The sequence below is a fragment of the Haliaeetus leucocephalus genome, unplaced genomic scaffold (assembly GCF_000737465.1).
Source record: "Haliaeetus leucocephalus isolate CR32 unplaced genomic scaffold, Haliaeetus_leucocephalus-4.0 Scaffold1, whole genome shotgun sequence".
In the NCBI taxonomy this organism is placed as follows: Eukaryota; Metazoa; Chordata; class Aves; order Accipitriformes; family Accipitridae; genus Haliaeetus; species Haliaeetus leucocephalus.
The window spans coordinates 24,313,531-24,340,771 of NW_010972437.1; the positions used below are offsets into that span (position 1 = coordinate 24,313,531).

Sequence of the window (27,241 nt, forward strand, 5' to 3'; positions counted from 1 at the left end):
CTCGTTTCAGCTGGGGGGACAGCGAAGCTTCTGCCATTTAAAGGGAGACATTTCCCAGTCTACCACCGCTGCAGCAAGCACCCTGCCCTCCCCAGTGGCCACCCACTAGAGGGAAGCAGCTCACACAAGTTACTCTCCTGCAGTGCCAAGGTCTCTGCAGGAGCTGGATCAAGAATGCGCATCCTTCGCAAGATAGCCCTGCCCTGAGAAACCCCAGCTCTGCTGGGGAAGCAGGAGGGAACCTGCCAGGCCGGAGCACTCAAACTGCAGGGCTTAGAGCAGACATTAACTGAGTGACAGCAGCAAAGGCGACCGCTTTTGCTGGTGGTACACCAAGTATCCTATACTTGGATTTGGCACCAAAGCCTATGCTCCCGTTTTACTAGCTCTCATTCCACCTAGTTCCTTTGTTTGCGTTATTTCCACGGCAGCCCTGTACCAGGACTTTCATTACACAGATCGTGCCTCCCCACAGAGCTCTGGGAGCAAATGCAGGACAGAGGCACCAGAGATGTGCAGAACAGGAGGGCATAAGGAAACATAAATTAGGTCCCCGCCTTGCCATCGCACAGCAAGCGTGGGGAATTAAGATGACTTCCTTCCCTGTAATCCTTTAGGGGACATTTGAAAGTGTTTCTCGTTGTTTCAACTAAAATGCACGGAAGAATTTCAGTGGTAGAGAGAATCATACAGGGAAATACAGTCTCTCCCAGGACGCAGTGCTCACAGCCCAACCGGCCACTCTGGGACTTCAGCCTTGCTCCAGTGGCTCTGTCATGGGTTTGGCCACAGCTGCCACTTCCCTCTGGCTCACCTGCACAAGGCGACCTCCTCAGCGTGGACTTGAGCTCCGAGACTTGCTCTGCACTTGCCAAGGTAGTCCCTGCACACAGCTGCTAGGTTAACTCTGCTTTGGCTGACATGCCAGAAACTGAAATAATACATTTGAAAAAAAAAGTAAGAGTTCATAAAAATACTTTTATCTTTCCATTTCAGCTGGCTCCCTTACCCTAGCTACATTTCAGGAGCAGGCAACAGTAGCAACTAAAACGTACTGACAAGTCAAGGTCCTGCTAGCAATGAGGAAGGTCAGGGATAGCATGAGTGGTGATAATCCACCCAGCAAAGCTTCCTGGGATGGAAGTGACAGCTCCATCAGCAAAGCAGATGATCCATGTGGGTAAACTCTTTCATATACACCATTTTGTCCAGATTAAGTTAAAATGGTCTACCTACCTGCTATTATCCTCAAGGTCTTCCACCAATTTTTGATGTTTACTGGATAATTGAAGGAAGCTCGTTGAGGCAAAGTGGATCGAGTTACAGACATTAAATCTGCACTGTAACTGGAAAAATGCATGCTTCACAAGTGTGCATTTGTCATGTGGACTTTATTAACCACATGGAAACAGCCATTAAGTAGATGGTTTCCCCTTAAAAAGTTAAAAAGCTAGAAGACGGGGAGAAACCTCCACTGTTTGCTAAGATCCACAACTACACAGACCTCACGCAATGCTTTTCTGGAAACAGCAGAAGTAAAAGAAATACAGTTATTGCAAATTATCCTTAAGTCAACTTTCACTCAATTTCTGTCAAACAACACAAACCCTTTTCAAATGCATCTTCTCTTACCTAGATGAAGACACACATGAAATTCAGACAGCTAGTGCTGTTTGGGCAAAAGCAAAGCAGGAATCAAAGCTGGCTTGTAACAAGCATCTAATTTTGGCCTTAGCACTATGCTCTTCACCTAAAAGGCAAATCAGCTAGTTGTGCACAATTTACTAAAATTTTAAACGCAAGTTTGGAGGCCATTTGAGAGCTAAGATGGACAAGAACCAATTTCAAGAAATTGAACAGCAGTTGTCAGAATTGGGAAGACAGCATTTTTACAAAAAAACAACATAACAAAAATATCAAAGAGCAATTTTATTTAGCTTATTTGGCACAAAACTTACAAGAACAGTTTTGTTCCCTTCTTAAATTTAGTACAACTAGTGAGGAAAAAAAGGCATACTAATACATTTAATAAGCTGTACAGCAAGTGAAATGTGGAAAGAGGCACCAGAAAGATTTACCAAAAATCAAAGTGCATGAAAAATACCTACTCTAAGCGCCTCATGGTATTGTATTAAGGCACCACTCCTTTAGAAGGTTTACTGAATACATCAAGTGTGCAACTTCTTGGTTTGGAATGTAAGAGTCCTTCAGCCTGTATCGGAACTGGATACTGCAACCTCTGAACAGAGCACTTCTCCTTGTAAATGTTAAATGGAGACACCTCTTTCTGCCCAACATCATCTCTCAGCCAGGAGTGTCACTGTCATATGCTTTGAAAAAGCCAACACAGGTTATCAGAGTGACCAGCATTTTACTTCAGAGTTTTAAGCTGTAGTGTACACCAGGCCTACAAATTCTTTACAATGGTTTTATAGAAAAGAAATGCTGCAGAGACAAAAGTAACATGGGACATATCAGTAACTACATTTAGATAATTTATCAAAATAATCTTTAAGGACTTCCTGGAGTATCTATTTAAAAAAATTAAAAAAAAAAAAAAAAGAATCAAAATCTGAGTAGTGTTATAATCCAGAATAATTAAATACACTTTTCAACAGAATATTACAAAGCTTCCTTCAGGACTAGCAATCAAGTTTGACAAATTCCACAAGACTTCAGGAACTTTAATTAAGTATGTAGAAAAAGCCCAATATTAGACAGTGGTTAAGGGTTTTTCATAACTGGAAACATTTAATGTAAGTATCTGTAACTACAAATCATGTTACCCTGGTGTATATATATGCACATATATATATACACACACACACACACTGAAACATCATTACAAGAGCCAAATACACACCTTGGTTCATTGTGGATTCTGCACATCACTGCTGTTAAGTACTACAGAAGTTGCACGAGGTTTTTTATTTCAGCATCTTCATTAAGAACTATTCTTTCAAGAACTAAACTGCTTCAGTTACAAGAAGAGGTACCACAGGCCAGATTCACATCTAGCGTAAACAGGTTCCAAACAACCAAACAGAAGTTGCATCTGCTTCTTACCAGCTTTGACTTTGGTTTTGCTGCTCAGCTGGATCACCAGTCTCCTTTACTTGCAGGAAGAAGTTTGATAAGAAATCAATGCCCATATCAAAACTTAAGTGGGAACCAGTAAATGCAGAATATTGTATCAAACCATTATACAACACCTCTACTGTAGAGTTTCAAACATCTCAGGAGCTTGAGACTGCTTAACCTGAACTCTGGAAAAACACATTTCCCTATGGACAGGCAAAGGCATTTAAATATGAACCCTAGGCGTTACAGTATTTCATTTTTTGTCCTCTTACAGTGTAGACCTCAAGAACACAACTGTGTGTCCCATTATAAAACCAAAGCACCCTTGAGCATTAAAAATTCTAAACAGCAAGGACTGAAAAGAAGGGCATCTGGAAGTGATCTACACATTACAGAGCATGGTGTTTCACAAGTCTCAGAACAGTTCAGTTCATACTTTCTGGGATAACTTTCCCTATACCTTTGCCCCAATACAGAGCTGTAGTTTTCAGTAACTCTTTTACCCCTGAATTATTTGCTACCTCATATAAAACATGCCACAGAAGTGGCAGTTGGGGCTAAACATTTAATAACATGTCCTTTTTGTCCTTTATTAACAATTACAATCAGCAGAAAGAAAAACTATTCACTCAACTCATTTATTTCATGATTTATATGTAAGTCATGTAGCAACTTAACATTGGTGTTATACATTTGTGCTTCCGTTCTCGGGCACTTGGAGGAGGAATTCATTTCCAGATAATCACATCTTGCTGAAGCATTCCTTTGCATTTGTCCAAACTTGAATTCCCTTTAAAAAAAAAAGTTAAAAATCAATAGGCGGAAATACACTTTATTTGCAAACCTCACCAACAGACTTTCTTCCACAGAAGACTCTACAAAAAAGGTCCCACAGAACTTCACGCTAGAATAAGGCAGAGACCACACTGGAATTGGACCACACTGCCTATTGCACATATATATCAACATTAACATGTCACTGAGTTAGAGCAGGATGGAATATGTGGGAGGTTTTACGCTAGTGACTTCCAACCTTCTGTGACTGCCACGTTCCTAGTTATTGAAAGCTTGCATCTGATCCCCTGCTGATACGATAAATACACTAGCCTGGCCTTTCACAAGCTAAACGTACCTTTTTGCACATGCTAATCTGCATAACAGCATAGCTTATAAGCGCCTCCTTCAAATCGTGATTCTTTTGCTCTTTAAACCGTTCAATGTCAGCCCAGGCACTTTTCACAAAGTCTCTGGAATTAAAAGCAATATTTCTGTTAGTAAGTGTTTTACATGTTTGATCCTCAGCTCATCTTCCTTCCTCTGGACCCTCAGCAGAGGAACTATGTATGACAAAGCGCTCCATCTTTCAGTCAGTAAACCAAGTCCTGTAATTATTATGCATCCCAAAGCATCCAGATTTTGTAACTGGCACTACCACCTAATTCTCCATCTTCTTCTTCAGGTTTTCAAACTAGAGCATCAGTTTCACAGGATGTGTTGGGTTGTTTGGTTGGTTTGGTGGTTGGGTTTTTTTTTCCCCAGTCAGCATCACTGCCATAGAACCAGCATAATTTCGAATACACTTTTTTCCACAGAGTCTGTTGAGGTAACTAACTATCTTTATGCTAACATTCAGCACACAACATTGCACGTTTCTTTTTCAATTGTCAAGTCAGAATCTTCATCTTTCCAAAGTGAAAACTCAGTTGTCATCAGGATTTGAGACACTCAAGTACAACAGGCATTTACAATGCAAATTTGACTTGGACAATTCACTTCAGGAATTAATTTTGTTGGTTTGTTGATGTGTCTTCAGGTCTCCTTAACTAAAATGGAGGTAGGTTTCTGTAATTCATAGCTTTCATTTGTGCTGGACTATGCATACAAGGCAAGTATTCACTTGAAAATTGCTTCCAGAGCTACAAAAGCACATCTCCAGTACTTCTGTCAAAATGATTAAGAAATTGCATTTACTGAGTGTCTTGTTGTTTTGAACTATTCATGAACTAGTCTTATCTTTCCAGCCCTATTCCTAACATATTAGGAGATACCACATTTACCCCTTGTGTTATACGATGAACGTGTTCTGACACAATCACATTGCTTTAGGAATGTTAGTTCCTATTTTTCATGCTTGCATTCCCGAAGAAAATTTCATTAGAGCACTGAGAAGCAGTTATTCAAACACAACTCGCCAGAACTTCGAATCTCTTTTGAACAGGAGTCAGTTGTCCCCCGTATGAGAAGATGCAGAACATGAGCTCAGGACCCATACACATAAACCAAACTAAATACTGTATTTGAAGCAAATCAGCTTTTGAGTCTTAAGGCTATTCAGCTGCAGACCTACAAGCCCACCTGCTAAACATATTACTAGCTGAACACAAAAGCATGCAAGTCAGCCATTAGAGTGGGCTCAGTAACTGGGAAAGTCATCAGGTTTTACATAAGCCATACACTCAGACCAGAAGCTAACTGCATGTACCGTACTTTATTTCACAACTTGCAGCTGACAGGAGCTTTTATAGACAGCTCATAAACACCAAGAATATATTAAAAACACTTATAAAATGCAAACACCTTCAAGAGCATCCAGTCAAGGACTTTTGCTAAGACAAGCCCTGTGTTTTCTTTGAAAAAGTCAAGCCCGTTTACCTGCCCTCCAGATTTTTAGACTTAAGTTGTTCTTCTCCTTCCTGTATCTGCTCTTCTAGAACCTTTATCTTGGCTTCCCTCTGCTCAGGGGTTTCCTGCCCAAAGAGCTTGCTGGTCATCCCTTTCAGGGAGAATGTTCTCACAGTCTACAAAAAACAAAGACACTCTAGGTTTGGGATTCCTGAGCACAGCCACAGCCAGAAGACATTATTCCAGATTTTTATCAGCATTTGGGCTTATTCTTACTATTCAGCTGAATTTTTGCTTTAACTTCCATTTTGTGAATGAGATTTTCATTAATTGATAGGTAGCTATGGGAGGTATGGTGGCTCACATTAGAACGAGCAAAATGGGAAGTAATTTGATGTGCAAACTCTTTAAGGCTGGTCTGTGGATTTGACTATAAGTGAGTCATTCCACTGATATGGGTAACCTTTCAGAGCAGTCTTCCTACTGAAGTAGGAAAGAAACTAAGTCTTGTGTTCTGTATGAGAAAGAAAAGCCATAAAGTAGTTCTGTATAGAACATCAATAGATCCAACAGCAATATTAAGAATTCTACACTTTAAGTCACCACTTTCAGATAATGTTTTAAGTAACATTATCTTCCATATAAAAGGGGCTAACACCACATATCAATAACATCCTCCTTTCAAAAGGCAGAGGAAGCCTTTCAGAATTCCAGACGTTTTGACCTTTAGGATAGAGTTGTTTGTGTTATCCTGCTCAAGTCATACTTCCTGCAACCCTTTACTTGCTCAGTATTCGATAAAAGAAGTTTGGTACAAACAGCTTATGTCACCAAGAACCAAGTTACTTTAAACCTCAGATGCTTACAGCTCATATGATACCGCTTCTCATAAGCGGTGGCCAGCATGTTAGTGCCATTTAAATGCCATTCTAAGTAACTTGGCTCAAATAAAAAATAAATTAAAAAAAAAAAAAAAAAAAAAAAAAAAAAGAAAAAAGAAAAGAGGCATCTTGGAAAAGAAAGTGGAAAAAGACTCACTCCTGTTGCCAGCTCCTCACACTGCTGTTTCTTAGATGTTAGGTCCTGTGCAGCCATTTCCAAGTCATATTGCATTAGTTCATGTTTCCTGCAAACTGCCCTGAAAAGTAAGCAATGAAAGATCTGTCACATAATACTTTGTTTTGCTATGTTTCCCTCCATTTAAACTTTACAAATGGCATCAGGCTTTTTTTTTTTTTTTTTTTTGGCAGGCTGCACATTCAGTTATTCATCTAGCTCAAATTCAACAGCCTTATCAAAGAATGCATAACTCTGCAAATGCTGTAGTTAAGCAAACTTGGATCAAAGTATAAAGAAAGTTCTTAGTACAGCAGTGTTCTGCTCCTCTTTTTAGACTCAATCCAAGACACTCTCAGCAATACAAGCGCTACCACCTACTTAAGGACACCACTGTAAAATAGTTGTATTCAAAATACATTACAGAAAAATCACAACTATGACAAAAGGTACCTGGACAGGGCACCTGTCACAGCAGCAACGTATCAGTCAATCATAAAATTCTTCACATTTTATTTTTTTTAAACAATGAAACAAGAAGCCATGCTCCTAGATTCATATAGTGCTTTTCATCTGGAAAAGAGGAGAGTTTCCTCTGGCCACCTGCAGTAAGTCCCAGTTCTGTGTGGGCTGACAATGCTACATCCATACTCCACTGCCGGATGCACGTTTGTCTCCCAGGAGAAGCTACTAGTGCTCTGGGTTCCCACACAGCAGCAGTCACACTCACCAACCCGCTTCTCTACAGCACTACTGACCTCTCCAAGAGGTTCAGAGCCAGGCTGTGGAAAGCACAATAGCTTTAGGTGCAATCTTACAGCATAAAGCAATTTGCTTTTGTATCTACACTTGTAAGGGTGGACTGCCCTATAAATGCTAATGTTGAAAATAAAAAAAAAAAAAAATAAAAAAAAATCGGTATTTAGATGCACAATACTGTAGAGCAGATGAAAGTTAGATACAGCACTTTGAAACTTGCTGGAATCTGTAATGGCTGTAGCAGCTCTGTTTGGCCTATCTCATTTGAAAGCTGAAGCTTTCAGCACACTGGGGCACTATTATACCAGAAGCCAAAGAAACAGTGTAACCAGAGGAATGAACAGCAGTACCTTTCACAGAATACAGATTTAACATTTCTGTCATTTCACTATTGATCAGCTCAGTTCTAATTTGTATTGCCACCCACATGGCAATCAAATATGAGAAAGCAAAATAACAGGTGAGAACATGGAGATTCCACAACATTGAAATTTCCACTTCTTGGAAAACAGAAGATGATACCAAACTAAATTCAACATCAACACAATGTTAGAAGAAAGGACTACAGCTTCCGTTTGAGCTATACACTTTTGTACATACCGTAGTGCTTCTGCATAGAAGAGATATTCTTTCAGCTGATCTGCATAATGTTCCTCTTCTTCCAGTATGTCATCAATAGAAGCTGCATATCTGGTAAAAAACAGCCATGGTTAAATATAAAGTTCCTTAATTTAACCTTTAAGGATTACACATACAGTAACAAGGGAGGACACCTGTTTGACAGAAATACCAGTCACAAAGTAAAACAGTGAAAGGCACTTCCAAAAAGGGTTTTTCCTTTGTTTTTAATTAAACTCTGCATCAGCTAATATAAACATTCCTGCAGGCCTGTTTCTTTGGTTGTTACTACAATGAATCTTTTGACAAGTACAAGATCTATCACAAGCTTCCTGCTGAAGATGAGGCAGCTTTTCTTACAGGAAAAGAAAAATAATTCATGCCTTTTCTTCAGTGGACTGTCAATAGGCAGCACCAAGGCAAAAAAGACATGGTGCAGAAGAAATCCTGCAAGGCTTAAAGCATTAAGGCATAGGAACATGAACATCATACCTTCTGAAAAGCAAACAGGCTGCTTTCATTGTTCGTTATTCAGCCTGAGTACAAGAGAACTCACAGTGGTGCTCTGAACACCACGACATTAAGTCCTTCAGCTCCTTGAAAGTCTGTTGCTTTGTCTGCTGTGTAAGTCGGGCATATCAATTCAGAGCAACAAGAAGTTTAAGCCTTCCTTTTAGGGAGAAATCTGAAGTACAAAGGCTTGGACCAGCTCCGCGGCTCTTACATTCAGTAAGAGTTTTGTCATTTAGGCTGACATTTCCTAAAAATGGCAAAAAGCACTTTCTTTTTCTAGTTTGTGTTGCTTATTGGACAGTATTTAATAGGTTCTCACTAACCAAGACGACTGTGCTTGGACACACTTGCAGGGACAGGCCTACAACTAAGAGGTAACTGCACATCTCACTTGGCACAGTGACAGAAATAGGATGCCACTTTAGCCCGCAATACAGGGCATGTGCCACTGGAGATAAACAGAATGAATGAGATCCCATCACAAATGTCTTCACCTATTCTGCTAACTCAGTCTGGATTCTCAAGTATGTGGCAATCTCTTGCACAGCTGCAGGCTCTCTGAAGCAAGCATATGTCCATGCTTGTCTAGTGACCAGCACAATGCAACCCAAATGTTAATTACAGTACCTCTTGGCTTTAAACTTTTTGCAAAGCCTTTCAGTTTCTCTCTTTCTTCCTGTGCCTCTCCAGTAACTGGCTCTATGGAAGAAGTAGCAGAGTCTCAAGCTGAAAGGGAGCTGGTAACATGACTTGGGAGAGAACAAGAAATCCCTCCTGCAAGCTCTAAAAGAAACAACAAGGTCATTTAGACCCCTTGGAATCTAAGGGAGGTATCCGAGGGAGACGCTCCTGCTGAAAGTTATCATCCTCAGGCCTGCTCAGTAAGGGCATGCGAACTAAGGCTCTTTAAAGAGGAAGCAGCTACTTGCAGAGTAACTGGAAGAATGGGAAGACTGGGGAAGAGCTATAGACATGCCCATCTGTTCATGAATTTTGTCAGTTTGCAAGCAAGACGAGTTGTTTTGATGCTCTACAAAATCAAAGACATGGCACATCCAGGAAAAGCCCTACCAAGGCTATTGGTGATAAATAAGCATAACATATGAAGTGACCAGCAACAGCAGATCAGTTTAAGTAGAAGGGACAAAAGAACAGACAGAACAAGAATTCACATTATGAATCAAAGTAAGGAATAAGTCTGAACTGTTGAAAAATATACTTGTTCTGAAAAAATCCTGCAGCCACACAGGTCGTAAGTGGTTTACCCTCTCTATTTTTAAGTTCTGAAGTGCAATAATTTTAGTATAGTGGTTAGATTTCTCAGGGCAGCAGGTGGACCACATTTCAGTTACAAGTAAGTTCTAAGTTTAGAGCAGTGCTAGACCTTATCTGTGGCAGAACAACTCTCCAAAAAAACAAACAAAAAGAACACCTAACAAAAACCCACCTTACCTAGACAGGGTTTTCATAATAACACTTAAAAGTTCGATTTGAAAAAAAAAAGTAGTATGACAAGCTATATTTTTGACTGCTTAAGCTGAAGTTTAAATACTGGTTTGTACTAAGCAGGTAGGCAAACCAGAAAAAATCTTAAGGAGAAACACTGCAGTTAAGTTCTAAAGGTACCCAACAAGTTCCCACTCTTCATGGGAATTGTCAAGTAAACCCCTGGTTTAGTTTAGACTGGTTCCACCTGTAATGACAGTCTAGTTGATCCACAGATAAAGGGTCACTCATTAATAGTATAAAGGACAGAAGTCAAAGGTCTGGCATTTTTTTCTTTCGTCTTTTAAATGCTAGAATTACAGCCATTCACTTGAGCTTTCTCAGCATACTCTGTTGCTTTCTATCACTTTAGCAAGTCTCATGCTGTTATACAGCAAACACCCAGAGAAGCTTTGGGATGTCTTCTCCAAATATTAAGCAGTTTTAGATCATACTAAACAATAACAACTCAAAAGTTTAAATAAACATTTAATAAAGACTACAGCATATGGGGCAGATAAAGAATAATTAAATTAGTCTTTAAGTTTAACATCTATATTAGGCAACCTTCTTGAAGTAGCTTTCTGTTGCAATTAACTCCTGTCTAATGTTATAGGAATAGTAACTGGACTGATAAGTTATACTTTCAAGAGATCATAGATATGAACCTTACTGGTAGGAGACCACATGGGTCACTGAATCAGTTCCTGAATCTCACAGCTGCTGCTTCTTGCTTGCTTGTCACTAAGAGATTATTGTTGTATGAGAGTGCCAGACCAAACAATGAAAGCTACCTCAGACTTCATGCAGTGATTAAAGTTACCCAGAAACTCACAGCCACCTCTCTGGATCTTTAACCCTAACTGTGTTACAGACAGAAATATTAAACGTCTCAGATGTGTGGAGAGGGCTCAGGCTCCTGAGAAGTGAGACCCACATTTTTCAGTTGGTTACACATTTCTAGGTGTTTGACATCTTAGTGTGGTGTATCTGAACAACTGAAAATGTACTTGTGCCTCCTTAACTCCTCTATATTATACCATGTTTTCATGATCTCTTCAATTTCTGCATACTGCAGTAGGTGCTTAACACTGTATTCTATCTTTACTTCAATTATTTTCTTCTGAAAGCAGAATGCATTCTCTATTTCTTTATTCTCAGAGCCCTATATCTAAAAAATACTCTACCTTTTTTTGGGTGCAAACCACCATGTTAGCCAAAACACAGAAGTGTGAATAAATTATCCAGAGGGGTTCAAATTCTTAAAGATCTGATAAAAAGCGAATTATTCTGAAGAAGATGAGGGCAGAGTTTGTCATGGCTCTTCAAACCCTTCCACTTGACAAGGCATAACACCAATAACAACCAAGCAGTGCTACATACGTAAATCTGCACTGTAAACTAAAACCGATAGCTTTACTTCCACACAAATTACACTTTATCAGTAAAAATACTGTATGAAGAAGTGTCATATAGCTTCCACCTCTTGCTGGAGTTGTTACTTATCTGTACTGCGCGATTCTAGAAGAAGAATCAGAGTGATGAGAAGTTATACTGTTTCACTTACTATATATGACTACCTGAAAAGCAGAAAGCATGAGCCTAGAATACCACTTTCTGTGAGCACTCTGAAGTGCTGGACTCTTATTTTGAAGGCTGTGCTTCATGTGCTCTGCCAACTGACTCTAAAGATGCAAAGAGGGAGGATTCTCAACTTTATTACACCCAGTCAGTATTTTTGCAAGAATCCATTGGAGTTTTGGTGCTGATTAATTAAATTTCTTAACTCTCTGTAATTAAGTCCAAATCTGTGTACCATCTACTGCATGGTACAAAATGCTGCTATCAAAACCAAACAGATCTTATCAGGTCTGCAGTACATTAAAGTTGTATTCCACCAGTTTCTGGCATAGTAGCTTAACAGAAAAACTGGAAGAATTCCAAACACTTCTACAATTTCAAAATAATAATAAAAAAAGAAACGCCTCCGGTTCTCCTGAGACCTTTTGAGCTACTTAATACAGTACATGGATGCTAAAATTGTGCCTGTATCCAAGTCACAGAAACACTGTATACCTAAAAACAACGCCCCCCCCAACTTTCTCAGTACTTTACTTGTTAGTACTTTGGGGTTGAGGGAAAAGAGAGGAAAGAAGGAGAATTCTACATCTGGCTTACATCAAACTATCAGATATTCAGTCAGTACTTACACATCCATGTGGTGGCCAGCACTCTGCAACCCATCCCCCATCTCCTTTTCTATTGCACTCCACTCACTGTAGGAAAAACAAACGAGAAACAACATCACACATGAAGGGTAAGGGAAGTTAATAAGCTGCATCCTGTATATAGTTTCCTTCCAGGTGACACCTGAATTGAAACCGCCTCAAAGTTAGACTTGGCCAAACTGTTGTCTTCCTCTAAGGAGCAGCACTGACAATGTAGCAAGGCTATTTACAGCACTCTGTTAAACAATTATCCCTGACACCTGAAGTCATCCTCATAAATATACTTAGTTTGGGATTGGTTTTGAGCAGAAAGAGTCGTGTTTAAATAGCTGAAAAATCAATTAAAAAATAAAAACAAAAAAAAAAAGCCCAAACCCAAAAAACCCCTAGCACTTAAAATAAATTGGGGAGTAGGGGGAAGGGAACTTTCTAAAACAGAATTTGGTCTAACATGCTCATCAAGAAGAAACCAAGCTTTCCAGACTTGCAACACATCAGATAGAAGCCTCTCATTCCGAAAAGCAGAAGGTGGGATTTGACATTTGCAAGCATTTTACTGCTCCTGAAACTGTTTGCTGTATGTTGCTTTCTGTTTTCATAGTAGACTGCTGTTTAGTTCTATTCATTAAAGAAATCTCAACTTACAACCCTCTCATTACTGCAACTACCTATTCACATTAGGGAGATAATTTAGATAAAGAAGGAAACAGAGCTACAATAAAGACAGCAAGAGACTTATTCTGGACATCCAAGTATGTACACTGCAACTTTAATGGTGTTCTTAGCTTCATGAAGCCTTATGAGATTTCTTAGTTACAAGAATTACATCCACAACGCTTTTTACAAGAAAAAAAGGAGGGGCTCCCCTTATATTTCACATAATTTATGTCTAACGCATCTATTCTGTCCTTCACTTTTTCATAAACATTCCACTCTGCTGATGTTGACATTTGTTTGTCTTTGTGTTATTACAGAACTACACCTAATTTCACTTTAAAACCCCCAATGAGAAAGACATCTGCAATCCATTAACCCAGAGAATTAAATTTAGCACTTGAACAGTGTGTAGAAGCAGGAGGTTTCCCTTAACCAGAAGTTTAGATTCTTTAATTCTCCAGCGAGATGGAAAACTTGAGCATGCAATTCACTCATATAAATCAAAAAATGATTGGCAAAATCACTTTTAAAAGGTACTAAAATTGGATATAGTTGTTGATTTTTAACCCTTAAAAGGGCCTAGAAGCTTTTCAGAGACAACGGCATGAAAATAGCTAGTAAGTTACTTCCTGAAGAAACAGAATGCCAATGCAACAACAAAAGTCCCAAAGGTCTGGAATACAAAACAAAAAGCTAAAGTCTTCCACTAGAGACTACGTTCAGCAGATCCAGAGATCACTAAATCCAACACAGAAGTCTCATAAGTACTGCAATACGAAGTTTTTCAAGGCAGACATTGAAATGTTTCAGATACACTTTTCAAAAGCATAACAACACAACCAACAAATTCTCTCTCTCTTTCTCTCCCCACATCGCTCTGTCTATGTGTATATTTAAAAACTGTATGAACTCTTACCTGAATACTCTTCCATAGTTGCCATGGACTTTATAGACACCATATAGCCGGTCTGCTACCCTCTAAAACATTTTAGAGTCAGGTTTTGATCATCAACATCAACTGCAATTGCTTTGTGAAAACCCAAATACAAACTTCAAGCTAAAGCCTTAATGTTTTTACAAAGGTAAACAAGATTAGGCCTAAATCTAATCTAAGCTACTATTAAAGGAAAAATCAACAGCATTAAGTCTTTGAACACTGAAGTCACAATCAAAGCTATATTGAAAAGTAACATTTCAAGTATTTCTTTGGAAGCGCTCATGTATAGGATATGCCTATGGAGACCACAAATAATCAAGTTACCTTCAGTTTTTGATAACCAGATGTAAGGCATAGCCTCCTTTACCCAAATAATGCCAAATTTATACATACCCTTGCTTATTTAACATAAAGATGGCAAGACAAAAGTCCATCCTGTCACCAAAACTGTAGGGAAAGCTTCAGTTAAATTCTAACAAGTGACTCAATTTTTCCATCCAGCTCAGTGAAATGAAGGAAAGGAAATGAGCTATCCATTGCAGAACTTATTGCTCAAGCTAGATAGGTCATTTCAGCTGTTTGGAGAGTCAGTACCTGCTGCAGCCAGCACTATGATGCTGGCAACAACCTCAGAAAAGACCACATGTACACTCTGAAGCGTGACTTGTAACCCAGATAATGCCCTTGTAATTGTGATGTACCAATAAATGAGATTGAAGTTCGGTAAGAGTTACCATTATTTGTCTGTCAAAGCAGTAAAAAGGAAACATAAGCAAATTGCTGAACAGATCTCACACATACACAGTCCTGAGAAAAAGGCAGTGTCAGTAGAACACCAGTGATTAATCCTCTCAAGAACGTCAGCTCCACAAGGCAATCCATTACTGTCCTCTCTGCTGCACAGTTTCCATCAAAAATTAAATTCTTGTTGAATATACTAAAAAGCAGTATCACGCTCCTTATTATCGGAATTGTAATTTCTTATTTCTTTTTGTGACTTTAGGAAAAAAAATTTCCATTCTCAACCCATAGAGTACCATCATGCATGACATTAATTGTTCTCATCATTAGAAAGAGCATTATTCATTACAGATTGAAGAACAAGCCAAAAAAAGAAAAAGTGTGCTGGGAAGCATACACAATTCATACTACAAGCTCTGGAAAACAAGGTATTAGATGTCTGACCAGAGAAACTGTGTTTTGGGGCCCTTCCCAGCCCAGCCATCCAGCAAAAGCAACTTGTCTGCTGAGTAGAGAGAAGCAGGCATCTCTATTTTCTTTAAAACACCTCCCTCTGATACATGACCATCAGGGGAGAGGACAGATTAGCAACATGCATGTGTTTGCTCCTCCAATGACTGTCAAACTCAACCATCATATTTGGAACTCTTTTCCCCCAAAATCTGTACTAAGTCAGCACACCCCCTCCACCATCTCCCTGCCCCATGCTCCAGAGCCAGACTCTCTTAGGCAAAACTGCCTGTACTCTAGAGCACATATACCAGTTCTCTTGACTAAACAAGAAATACTGCCTTAGAAATAAATTATACTATTTGTCACGACACACATGGGAAATACTTACAGCTCTGACTCGCAGAAGGTGTGATATGACAGACTGCAGTTCATCGCTATAGTGTTTTAGCTCAGTAAATCTCCTGGGAGCAGGAAACAGATAGTTCATCATTAGCCATCATGAAAGCAAGCTTTCACAGAATGCAAGATAGAGCCACAACGCTACAGCCAGGGAGACTGAGCCTGGATTATGTTGAGGTGGAATTAGTTGAAGACTCCTAAAGAAGTGACTACAGAGTTTAATTTCCCTGAAGCAAACAACCCAACACTTGCATAACTGCTACTTTTTATGTAAATTTTGAAGGTTCAGAACAATTTAAGAGCTAAATTTTTATGAAATATAAGTAGTTAACTGAAATTACTACATCACTGTGTTGGTTTTTTTTAAAAAATGGGATTTATAAAAGGCAAGCATAAGTGAATACGAAAGCTTCAAATATGTACAAAGCCAAAATCTGCTGAAGTATACGTACTTCTTAATACAAATGTGTTCACATATCCGACCTGCCAAAGATACTTTGCTTTCAAGCTACCATCTAGCCAGTTTTAAGCATAGCTCTTCAGAAGTTCAAGGAAGCATTCACAATTATCACAACGCCTCTAAGGCTAAGCTGTACGATAACCATTACCAGTTATGTACGAAACCCTATTGAGACCTGTACCTGCACAGGAGTCTCACACGGCTAAAAGCCATCAAGTCACTACAGCTTAGCAAGGTACCAGTCAGGTAACCCATCACAAGTGACCACGTGCACACTGCTGGCTTGCCCCTACTGAAGGAAAGAGGCAGTTTATCCATCAGCCCAGTTAAGCCCTGGTGGTAGTCCGAGTTGATACATTTAGCTCATGCTAATCACGAAGCAGAGGCAGCTGCCACAGCTTTGCTAGTGACAGGTAACCAATTAAGCCAGAGCAACAGCCACTTCTGTATACGTAGACCCTCACTACTAAACACAAGTCTAACTCATGACCTACTTTGGTACACAAGAACATACTTCATCCAGATGGGAAGCCAGGAACAGCTTTACCTAAATTACTAAACAATGATCTGAAAATAAATAAGTAACATGGAAGAACACAACTAGAATTCAGGAATGGGAGACTAAGATTAGCCTTCCAGGTTGATGTTCAAGCATAAAAAAGAAACAACTTCACCCCTCCTCCCACCACAGGCACACAGTTAGGCTTTGTATTTCAGAACAGTTTGTACCCAAGAGGTCTTATTGAAATGAGTCAGGTCACTTGGTTTGGGTGATCAAGTACAAAATTCCAGGGTTTTTCATTTAACACCTCTTCTTCCCCTGCCAGGAAGTCTTCCGCTAAAATATTCTCCTCCTTAAATTCAGGAAGTAGAAGCTTTATTACTATTTCTAATATTTTTGATCTCCAAGGATCATCTTTTATAAGATTATGACACACACAGGGTTAAAGTACATAAAAAGATTTAAAAGCCAGCAGAGAAACTGTATGGGAAAAATAAATATAGTCATTGATCTGCACAGTGGGGTTTAGAGAGCAATCTCTTCAGTTTACACTTTATAAAATATGCACCAGGGCTGCATGTCAGACAGCTGCAGACACGTACAGTGAAGATATTTGAAATAATTGAACTGAAAACAAAAGATTAAAAAGCATGCCTTCAGCTCAGGAAGACTCCTCTTTCCACTCCAGAAATTTATAATGAAAAGTTTTATTTATCCTGTTTTGTGGCAAGAAAGCTTTTAAGAATGCCATATTGCCTGAAGGCAAGAGTCAGGAACCAAAGAGGACCTTCAGTATCCTGGACTCCAGCAGCAATACATCTTCTCCCCATGCCAATTCCTCCTACATTAAAAAATAAAAGAATAATAAAAAAAATTACTACTTCAGAACTAAGCTGTCTTCTTTTTATTGTCTCAAAAAAGCATAAACCAAAGTGATGCTATTTTTTGCCCATCTTCTGTGAAGGTTGAAAATTTTACAAATATAATTTTTCAGGAAAAACTGTTTTTAAGAGACTGGTGGTGTTGCAGATCAAAGGTTTATTTCTTAAGTATTTACTCAAGTCCTACTCATTGCTCATGTAAAAATATTACATAATTATAAAGTAATTTCCAAACTAAGTTTGGTGAGGCACACAAAGGGATGTTTACTTTCCAGCGCATCGTAACAGTAGAAGTGTGAAACAAGACATAGTTTTGGCACTCAGTAACTGAGGCTTTTTTAAACTAGCACTTTTCACTTGGTTTTACTGGTTCTGCAACCATGGCCAACATGGTCTAGATATTTATTTGAGCTATTAAGTAGAACTTCAGACACAAATGAAGACCAGATCAGGTCACATTTCTGTAGGATCACCACCAGGTTTCTTCTCAAAAGTATCTTTTACAGTAATGGCAAAGAAGAAAATTTCATTTACAGTAGACAGCATTTCAATCTAAGTTATTTACTTTGTGCATTTGACTCAGCAGTACTCCTTCCTACATCAGGGAGGGCAATACCATTTTTTCTGTTTTGTGAAGTAAGATATTACAAGAACAGAACTGTTCACTAAACAACAAGCCACTTGTCCAACTAACCAGACAAAAAAAGGAGACTTACTTTTTTTATTTTATTTTATTCTGCCTTAGGAAAGGATTTAGTGTTTTCTAAAGAAACCTTTCACCAAGAAGAAAGCTACTGTTTTGATAAAGCACAGAAAGAGAACAAGAGGATGGGTGCCATGAGGCCAAATTAAAGAGGTCTGCAGTAGATACAAATTTACCTCCGAGTACCACATTTTTATCACCATATAATTCCACCAATAAAGATATTAATTGCTTCCCACAGAAGGAGGCTGAACTCCTAAAGCAGCATCATTTCAGCTGTTTAAAGCTCCTCACATTGCTCTAAGCTGAAGGGTGCAGCTCAACAGGACTACGACGCAATCCAGACTGGGAGTTGCAGCTATTCTTCACCTGAACCATTCCTGGTCCAGAAACCTGACTGCTGTGTGGAGTGTAGGCTTTCAGATCTTTTGTTTCAGCAAGGTGAGCTTGCTGAACCACTTTACCACCCAGTAACACAAGCACCAAAGGTAATGCAGAGGGGCAAGGCATCAAATTCCTGGCAGCTCAAGCTAAGTGTGCTAGGCAGAGCAAGGCGCTATTCCTCCTGTTAGTGTCACACATGCTATGCTAAAAGGCTCTCCCTGAATTAGAAAAAAGTACAAGTTATGTTCATCAGTTATTTATTTTACAACTTGTACCCAAAAGTTCAATTTGGAAGCTACCTAGCTGGCAGAATACAACTGAAAGCATGTGCCATATCTCTTAAAGTACTGTGAAGTCTCTACTGAGAGATAGATACTCAGGGACTGTTTTTGTTACATGCCTTTCCACATGTTTTCCTCATATTAACTGTTTTCCTGCCTTTTACCAAGTCACTTCTCACAACAGCTTTGCTTTCTGAAACATTAAGTTACCTCGAAAGATAACAGTATATTCCTCATCTCAGCCTTAACCAGCCTTGCCCACCTACACCTATAGGCAGACTACCAGCAAAGTCTCCCTCCCATGAAAGCAGGAAAAGCTAACTCCTACTAGCCACAGACAAAGGTGATGGAGGATGAAGCATTCAAACAAGGGGCCAATTCCACCTGTAACTATCAAGAGAATCGCTGTCTTTCCACCTCATTCGTCAACATTACCTTTTCTATTAAACCGTAAGTAAAAGCTTCCTTGCTGTCACAGAAGGCTGCAAAAGCAAACACAATAAAAAAGGACGGACTGGATCAATTCACAGATAAGTCTACAAAGAGGTTTAAAAAGGTATGTGCCCTCTAACATCCTTAATACAATAACCATAGATGCTAGGGAAGTACGAAGGGAACAGACAACAGAAAGCAGTCAGGCACGTGGATTCTCCCTAAATAGCATCTCTTATTGCCACTATTGGAGAGCAGATGAACCCAGAAGGGTACTTCATACAGGTCTCTGTTGCTTATTGATGGCAAACAGCAACATCTCTTGACTCTATTGCTGCACACTAATGTTTCTAACTATTGCAGAAGTAGAAGCTCTCATTTTACCGTCCTCACATCACCTAGGGTGTGATGAACCTCCCACTACACACACCCTTACACTTCTGACCAGTTTTTTAATCCAGCAGATTGCTCTGGTGCCTATCCCAGAGCCTCCTAAACTGCAACAGAGCTGAACTGACCTCCAGACTTCTAAAAGCATCTGTGAAAATTGGCAGCTTGAACAGAACTATGAACTGCAACACCAGGGTGCACGCATCCAGAATTGTACGCTAGCAAATTTTTGGAAAGACCTACTATCAATCTGTATTCTGTTCACGCTTGGAAAGACTTCTTTGCAAACAAATATTAAGAGGTTCTTTTTCTGGGTCCGTTGGTTTGGGGGGTTTTTTGTCCCTTCCTTTTCATCTAGCTAAAATGAAAGACTCATTTTGCCTGAAGTGATGGCATTCTTCTGAATGTTTCCTGCTCTTAAAAAACATGATTTATCAAACCTTTTCACACTACCTCCTTACTGGGCTTCTGTTAAGATTTGAAGTGCAGAAAGATAATTTTTCTTTTCTGAATTTATTCTAAGGAGATAGAATATTCTGTCATCTGAAGTTACAGTTGTAACTGAAAAAGGGAAAGAGATGGAAGAAGGATGTGGAATCTTACTTGTCTGGGTTTTTCACTCTGAATGTTGCATTAAGAGCTTTTAATCTGGAATCTGCCTGAAAAAAGGGGAAAAAAAGCTTTGTTAATTTAATGCAATTAAATTCCAGTGACAAAAAAATCTCAGCCTTCTGGCAGCACCATCAGAAAAAAATCCTGCCTTCCTGGCGTATTTAAATCTTCAAACATTGAACAAGTTGACATCAGCTGCCCTGCATGTCAGATTTTTTTATTAAAAAAGTCAAGAAACTAAGCTATTTTTGTGAACTAGGAAGTAAACAGCATCCACTAAAATTAAGCTGGTACAATTCAAATCCCACCAAAAAAAAGTCCCTTCTTAAAATGTTACACAAATCATGGAGTTAAGATACACAGCCCTACATTCTTTTTAGATGAAGCAATTAGGTAACATAAGACCATATGGACAAACTATTTTGTATTTTTCAAACCAAATAAAACCAGTGGTAGAGTGACCTCTATATGCTCTTTATTACTAGGAAAAGTTCCCCAGTGAAATCAAAATCTTATATATGGCGTTCCTTTATTTTATTACTTGCTTTACAGAAAATACGTAAATTGTATATCAGAATAGAGCTATTTTTAATACAGTGTTCTTTTCTGTATCATAACATATATAAATCTCTACAGAAGAAAGTTCAATACCTAATTAAAAAGGTAGTTGGCTACTTTACTTTTTGAGATGTTGGTTTACCAATGACTGCAACAGCCGTATGGGATCTCTGTAAGGAGTTTGTAGGGTTTTTTTAGTTTAATTGAAGATTAAACTGTCCAACAGGTATTTACTCTTAATAAGACACCAACACAGATGAGATATCCCAGCCTCATCCACAGAGGTCCCACATCACCACAACTTTTCATTTCTATATGGCATTTTACATACAGCTCACTCAGGGCTCACCTATACTGCACGAAAACTCCAACTCAGGGAAAATGGCTGGAGTTTACTTTTGATCAAAACATTCCTCTTTTAAGTGAAAGAGTAATAAATGAACACATCTTGTGAGGTGTATAGATTTCCTACAGTGTTCTCTTTTAGCTAACGGGCTGTGCAACGACTGTTAGCAGGAAGTTATTTCAGCAGCATTTGTTAGTGCTGGTGTATGACACAGGACTATTTTGTGCACTGTTACAGTCAACGTGGAGCTTGAAGAGCTATTTTGAATTTGACAGTGAAGGGAACACAGTGTTTTCCCAAACCAAGAATGGAGTCCTTCCTTTAGGGCCCTTTCAATAACTTCTACAGATGAGACAGGCACAGTTTGAGACTGTTCCACCTCCCACTGCATCGGGGCTGAGCAGAAAATATCTGTATTTGAGTATGACTGCAAGTTCCTTTCACCTGGAGCCACCTCCATATTTGGAGGACACTTAGGAAAGCATCCAAGTTGAGGGAAAAGCAGTTTCTTTCTTGCAACTAGGATGACAGGTACTTATGGAAATCTTGCTAACTTTAGCTATCCTTCTTCCGATCACTGAATGACCAGTACAAAACATAATCCACAAACCAAAAGGCAAATAAATGAAACGGGCAAGACTAAGACTGACTGATATTGGAAGAAAACAGGTTCATTGTTACTGCTATCTACAGCACTCCTCTAAGAATATCTTGCAAAGGGAAGACAAAGGCAGCATGGGGAAGCATGTCCCAAGATAGCACAAGGAACACAAAACACTGCAGTAACTCCAGCTCCCAGCCCAGGCTTTCTGTTTATTCAGAGTGCTCCATGGGCTTCTACGGCCTTGGATCTCCATTGCTTTATCCCCATGAGTCATTACACAAGCCAGTTAGATTTTAGATCATTGAGATGCACCTACATGTACTCCTCACACATTTTCTAACAGTACAAACACCACCTAGATACGCTGACATTAAATCAGAGTCCTTCCCTGTAAGTAGCCATTTCACAAAATACTGCATTGTTGTTCAAACAGCAGGCACCAAAGCCATTCAAGTTTGTTGGGACAGCATGCACATTCAACAGGTTTACACTTGAAAAGGATCACTTCCTACATTACAGTTACAGGGTAAGTTTTTGCCTTTTGTTACAGACACATGGAGTGCTCTGAAGGAAGAGTTCAGTACACAAGCACTGTCAGGCAGGAACCAAGATCCTGCCAATGCTCAACCGTCTAAGTAAGGTTATTTCCTTCTTGCTGTTAACAGCACAGTAACTCCCACACACCACTTTTGAGCATTTGCACCACACAGTTATGCTGTTAGATAAACGTCTGTCCAGTCTTAAACTTGATTTAAGACTAATACACACAAGCCTTTTTAGAGATGAACTCCCCATCAAATGAGGTACAGTCAAGGAGTTTTCAGATAGTTAATTCCTACTATGATCCTATAATCATTTAAGTAAACTAAAGAGAGAGGGGAATTTTCTCCTTCCTAAAGGAAGGGTTAAAATCCCAAGTGACAAATCCCTTAAAGAATAAAATTAAGTGCTGGAGGTGGGAGGGAAGGAAGGCATAATTTAATGATAAAGTTGGCAGAGTAAGCAAAGTTTCCAACATCAACATTCAACTATAACATGCTACACTGCATTAATGCCTAATTTAAAGTTTAGTTAGCCTGGTTCAAACCCTTTGAGACAAAAGACACATCCTGCTTTAATGCATCAGCAGCAGAGACAGCAGCAGCACATAAACCAGTGGTCTGATTCTAATCTAAGACATGTAGTGAATAGAGGTTTATCCTCCAGTGTAGTGCTAAATAACCTCCAATCCTGAGGGGTTTATACTTCAGATGTTGAATAAAGGAAAGATGCTTTTTCCCAGGCTTTTGCAAAAAGTTGTTTTTCTTTCCTAAGGAAACAGGGACTGTAAAAGGGAAACTATACATACAATCAAATCTAGAAGGAAAACAGGAATCGCTCATCTCTCATTTAATCTACAATATGGTTTCAGCTAGGCAAATATTCTCAGCATTCTGCTATGAGTTTTCGTCCATACACACACCACTGTGTGCACTCCTGAACATACCCTGCCAGTACAAACTTTCTGAACTCCTATGAGCGTAGGCTGAAATAAAGATGCGTTGACTAGGAAAACACAGCTTGAGAGTTTTACATTTTTTGCATTATGAATACAAGCAATATGCAAGCCCTACCATGATGGAAGAGAATTATTGTCAACTTAAGTTATCAACATTAAGTGTCAGTATTAAAGCCCCTTGGGCATTGAGGATAAGAGAACCAGTGATTTTCTTTAGCTCTCGCTATTCAGAGTAATTCTTCATAATCCACCTAGTTTTCAGTTGTGATTTCATGAGAGTTGCTCATGTTACAATGAAACAAAAGCTCAGTATTTGTCTCCATATAGTAACTTTTCCAGGCATAGCCCAGCAATCTATCAGCTTCTCACAGATTCTTGTCCTGCACAGACCCATGACCTTTGATCATTTATTCCTGCAAGTCTTCCACCAGTTTACCCAGCCATAAACTCACTGTTCTCAGTGGGGATAGTGCTACTTCAAGACACATTGTTAAACAGTTAGGGGCCACCAAATCCATCTGCCTTAGTCCCTTTCAGCAACTTATCCTTGTAGAGAAGTCCTACAGTTCAGACCCCTTTGCTTGCCTTTTCTTTTTTTGACACCTTGCACCTCTTACCAGGCTAAATCTGACACCCATCTTTAAAACGATGCTAAACTAACATCATACGTAAGTATTGCTATGGGCTCAAGTTCATTAGTTTTAAAGCTTATAAGGATCATAATTCCACATTACTACCAGAATTACAAGGTTAAGCATCAAACACAGGCACACATTAACAAGCCTGCTAGAGAACTTAACAACTGAAGTCTCACCTATTATAGGCTAAGAACACCACTGGTTTTTGTAGTTACAAGTATACATAAAGCAATGCCTTTAACTCATTCTAACAGCAAAAAGTCTTTCATAAATAGCCTAAAACAAGTTTCCTGGAGTATTTCTGTGTCACAGCAGTCATGAGACAAACAATTACAGTAATTACCTTTAGCTGAAATCCAGTCTCATTCACCATTTCCTTCCATCCACCCTCCTAAAAATACCAGAAAAGAATGTTCAGTCAGAGTGATTTAAGAGTGCCACAACTTTTGCAAGTCCCTGTATCAGTCCCTGTATCAGAAGAGCTTTTCCAGTAAGCCTGGGGCTGCCTCAGCTACCTTCCCCATGTCTTTTCAAGAATGTGGGTTAAGAATAACATGTCATTATGTTGTGCTTACACACTAACCTCCCCCCAAAAACTCTCTCCTCTTCACTACTCAATTACCTCATTCTATCAACTGGGGGCTGGAGCCGCACAGCTCTGTCTAAAGAAGTAGCTCAGCTCTTTAGAAAGAAGGGTAGTTATCACCTATTAGCTATTAGATTATCAGCAGCTCCAAGGACCTTTGCAGCTTGAGGCAAAGAGCAAACAGAGAACATACAGGTGACAACTGTGTACAGCACACATGCAATCACCTCGTTTATGTGTAGAGGTTGGTTGTCCACTGTTTTCAGTTTCCATACACTGGTTCCTCTACATACTATACTGTGCTGCAGTAAATATATCTGCTCAGTCTGCTGTTTGGGAATCTCTCATCAAAGCACAGAAAAAAAACCCACATCCAACATCTCCTGAAGTTGAAAACTGCAGAATGCAAAGCTTTAGCTGACAATTGGATCACAACTTCTGCGGTAATATATTGTACTGGTTTTGGACCATGACACATATGAATGGATCATGATTCAAACCGCAAAGCTAAAGAAATGGATATCCAAAAAGTGAATTGGAAGCCAGTACTGTCTCTGCAGCCAGCAGTATAGCATGCTAACTATTTCAGCTTTAGTCCTAGGGAAACTTTCCCAACATGCTGTTCCAAAGAGGTAGAAATTCTCTCTTAGGAGCCTTAAAACTAGACTGGAAAAAAGTCATAAGGTACATTAGAAGGCCAATTGTACAACTGCAGTGAGCTGTTAAGATTTTAGATGGACAAGCCTTTTCCACCTCAAGTTTATTCACGTTGTCTATCCTTCTTCTAGACACAGAACAAGCTATGGGTCAGTGGGAGGGAAGAAGAGCAAAAGAACATTATCTTAAATAATCACTAAAGAATGTATTTAGAAAGGACATCACTTTACTATACCTGCGTTAAAAATGAATAAAAGATTTTGTCTTGGCAAAGAACAGGATGTGAAGCCACACGTAACAAGAAGTTTTCCAAACCGATTCTTCTTCTTTCCACAAAATCTGGATCCATATTATCTGCTGATAGCTTATGCCAAACAAAGTCAGCCTATTTAAACAGAAGAATGTTAATAGTAAACAAATAACAAACAATACAAAGCAAGCCACAGCCTCAGCTTCCTTACCCTTTTTTCTGGCAAAGGTGGAACAACAATATGTGGATAGGTAACTGACAAATAATTCCTCAACAACTCAAATTCACTGTAACGTCGCCATAAGGAGTCCACTGGGGCACACTGTCCCTCACTCTGGGACTCAACAGCTCTGAAAAATAAAACAGCAAATTTGAGCATTAGTAAGCTATTGCCTTCTCCCTCATACCATCAGTACAATTATAGCAAAGGCCCTAAAGTTACTGCATAACTTGCCCATAATCTAAAGTAACCTTAATTAATTCCATGTCTACACATTTCATTTAAAAATATTTATAATTTCTGCCTGACTGTACTCAAATTTTTTAGGAACACAGGAAAAGTCAACACATTTTCATCACACCACAAACAAACAGGTAGGTCACAGTCAAGTCAATAGTCACACAAGTGACTTAGTTCACATCGCTACAGAATTAGACATATTTCGCTTGGAACAATGTTGGGCTGCAAGCCAGCACAATTTCATGAGCAGCTGAAGGATACAGAATATTACAAGAAGGAATTTACTATTCAATGGGAGAGTCTTCACTTCAGAGGATAAAAATTGTCTTGCCTGCAACAGCTAGAATAGTTAAAAATATAACTTGAAAAATATTAAGAAATTTTAAAGGATATTTTTAGAAAAATGTAGCAAGTTTCAAAGCACTTCAATTTTTTTTGTTCAAAGTGATATCTTTTTATATTTAAGGACTAAGGATATGTAGTTTAACAAACTAGCTAAAGATAGGGTAAGCAGGTACAAAATTGATGCAACTGAAAAATTTGTTGAAAACTTAAAGCCAACATCACCTAGCAAGGGCTTAAAGGATTTTATGTTACTATAAAAGGAGAAATCATGGAATATTATAGGATTGAAAAGTAACATAAAAACTTGAAAAAAGTCATCCTTCACACAAGACATTTAAAGCAACAGAAATACTGTGCAATATCATAAAATAAGCATCAGGTCACTAACACTTCTTGGTAGTTAGCATATGCCAGAATAAACACAGAGAGAGAATTCATATGAGGCACTTAACAGAAACCAGCGATGTCTATGTCTACCTTAGTTCTTATATTAAGTGACTAATTAGCACACAAAGCACTAGCATAAACCTACATGAAACAGTATTAACTATGTTATGAGATTATCACAGATTAGTTGAGGTTGGAAGGGACCTCTGCACATCTGTAGTCCAACTCCCTTGCTCAAAGCAGGTTGCTCAGAGCCACACCCAGAGCTGCTGCCTCTTGTCCTCTTCTGTGCATCACAGAAAGAGCCTGACTGCATCTTCTTTACCTCCCCCACCAGGTATTGATACACATTGCTAAGATACCCTGCGCTGACTCTTTCAGAGGCTGCACAACCCCATTCCTCAGCCTCTGTTTGCACATCAGACACTCCAAGCCTGTAATCATCTTCATGGCCCTTCACTGGACTTGATTCAGTATGTCCACATCCTTCTTGTACCGGGGAGCCCAGAAATGGGCATAGTAAGGTATGAACTACAAGTACTTACTCATATGGTACTCAGCAGAACAGGGGACTACATTATTTCTTCCAGCAGAATTCAGGCTATACAGTTCTTGAACTCACAAGAGCTTTCTGGAGTAAAGGTTTAAAAACATCTAAATAGCACATAAATTATTGATTTTTTTAAGCTATTCTTAACCTACAAGGTTGGATTTCTAA

At 39.1% G+C, this 27,241-nt stretch overlaps 1 protein-coding gene across 2 annotated transcripts in view; it reads right to left on the reverse strand.

Moving 5' to 3' along the window:
* Positions 1 to 2,682: 2,682 nt before the first annotated feature.
* The window catches only part of SNX4 (sorting nexin 4), a 33,520-nt gene continuing 8,961 nt past the window's right edge, over positions 2,683 to 27,241 (reverse strand). For both annotated transcript variants that reach the window (XM_010568970.1, XM_010568980.1), the window contains exons 2-13: positions 25,543 to 25,681; positions 25,317 to 25,466; positions 24,182 to 24,229; positions 20,186 to 20,241; positions 15,539 to 15,611; positions 13,936 to 13,997; positions 12,345 to 12,410; positions 8,119 to 8,208; positions 6,742 to 6,841; positions 5,734 to 5,879; positions 4,214 to 4,328; positions 2,683 to 3,871 (exon numbers count right to left, since the gene is read on the reverse strand). In XM_010568970.1, the coding sequence (XP_010567272.1) occupies positions 3,824 to 3,871; positions 4,214 to 4,328; positions 5,734 to 5,879; positions 6,742 to 6,841; positions 8,119 to 8,208; positions 12,345 to 12,410; positions 13,936 to 13,997; positions 15,539 to 15,611; positions 20,186 to 20,241; positions 24,182 to 24,229; positions 25,317 to 25,466; positions 25,543 to 25,681 (1,093 nt within the window). In that variant the 3' untranslated portion in view covers positions 2,683 to 3,823. The remainder of the gene's footprint in view (positions 3,872 to 4,213; positions 4,329 to 5,733; positions 5,880 to 6,741; positions 6,842 to 8,118; positions 8,209 to 12,344; positions 12,411 to 13,935; positions 13,998 to 15,538; positions 15,612 to 20,185; positions 20,242 to 24,181; positions 24,230 to 25,316; positions 25,467 to 25,542; positions 25,682 to 27,241) is intronic.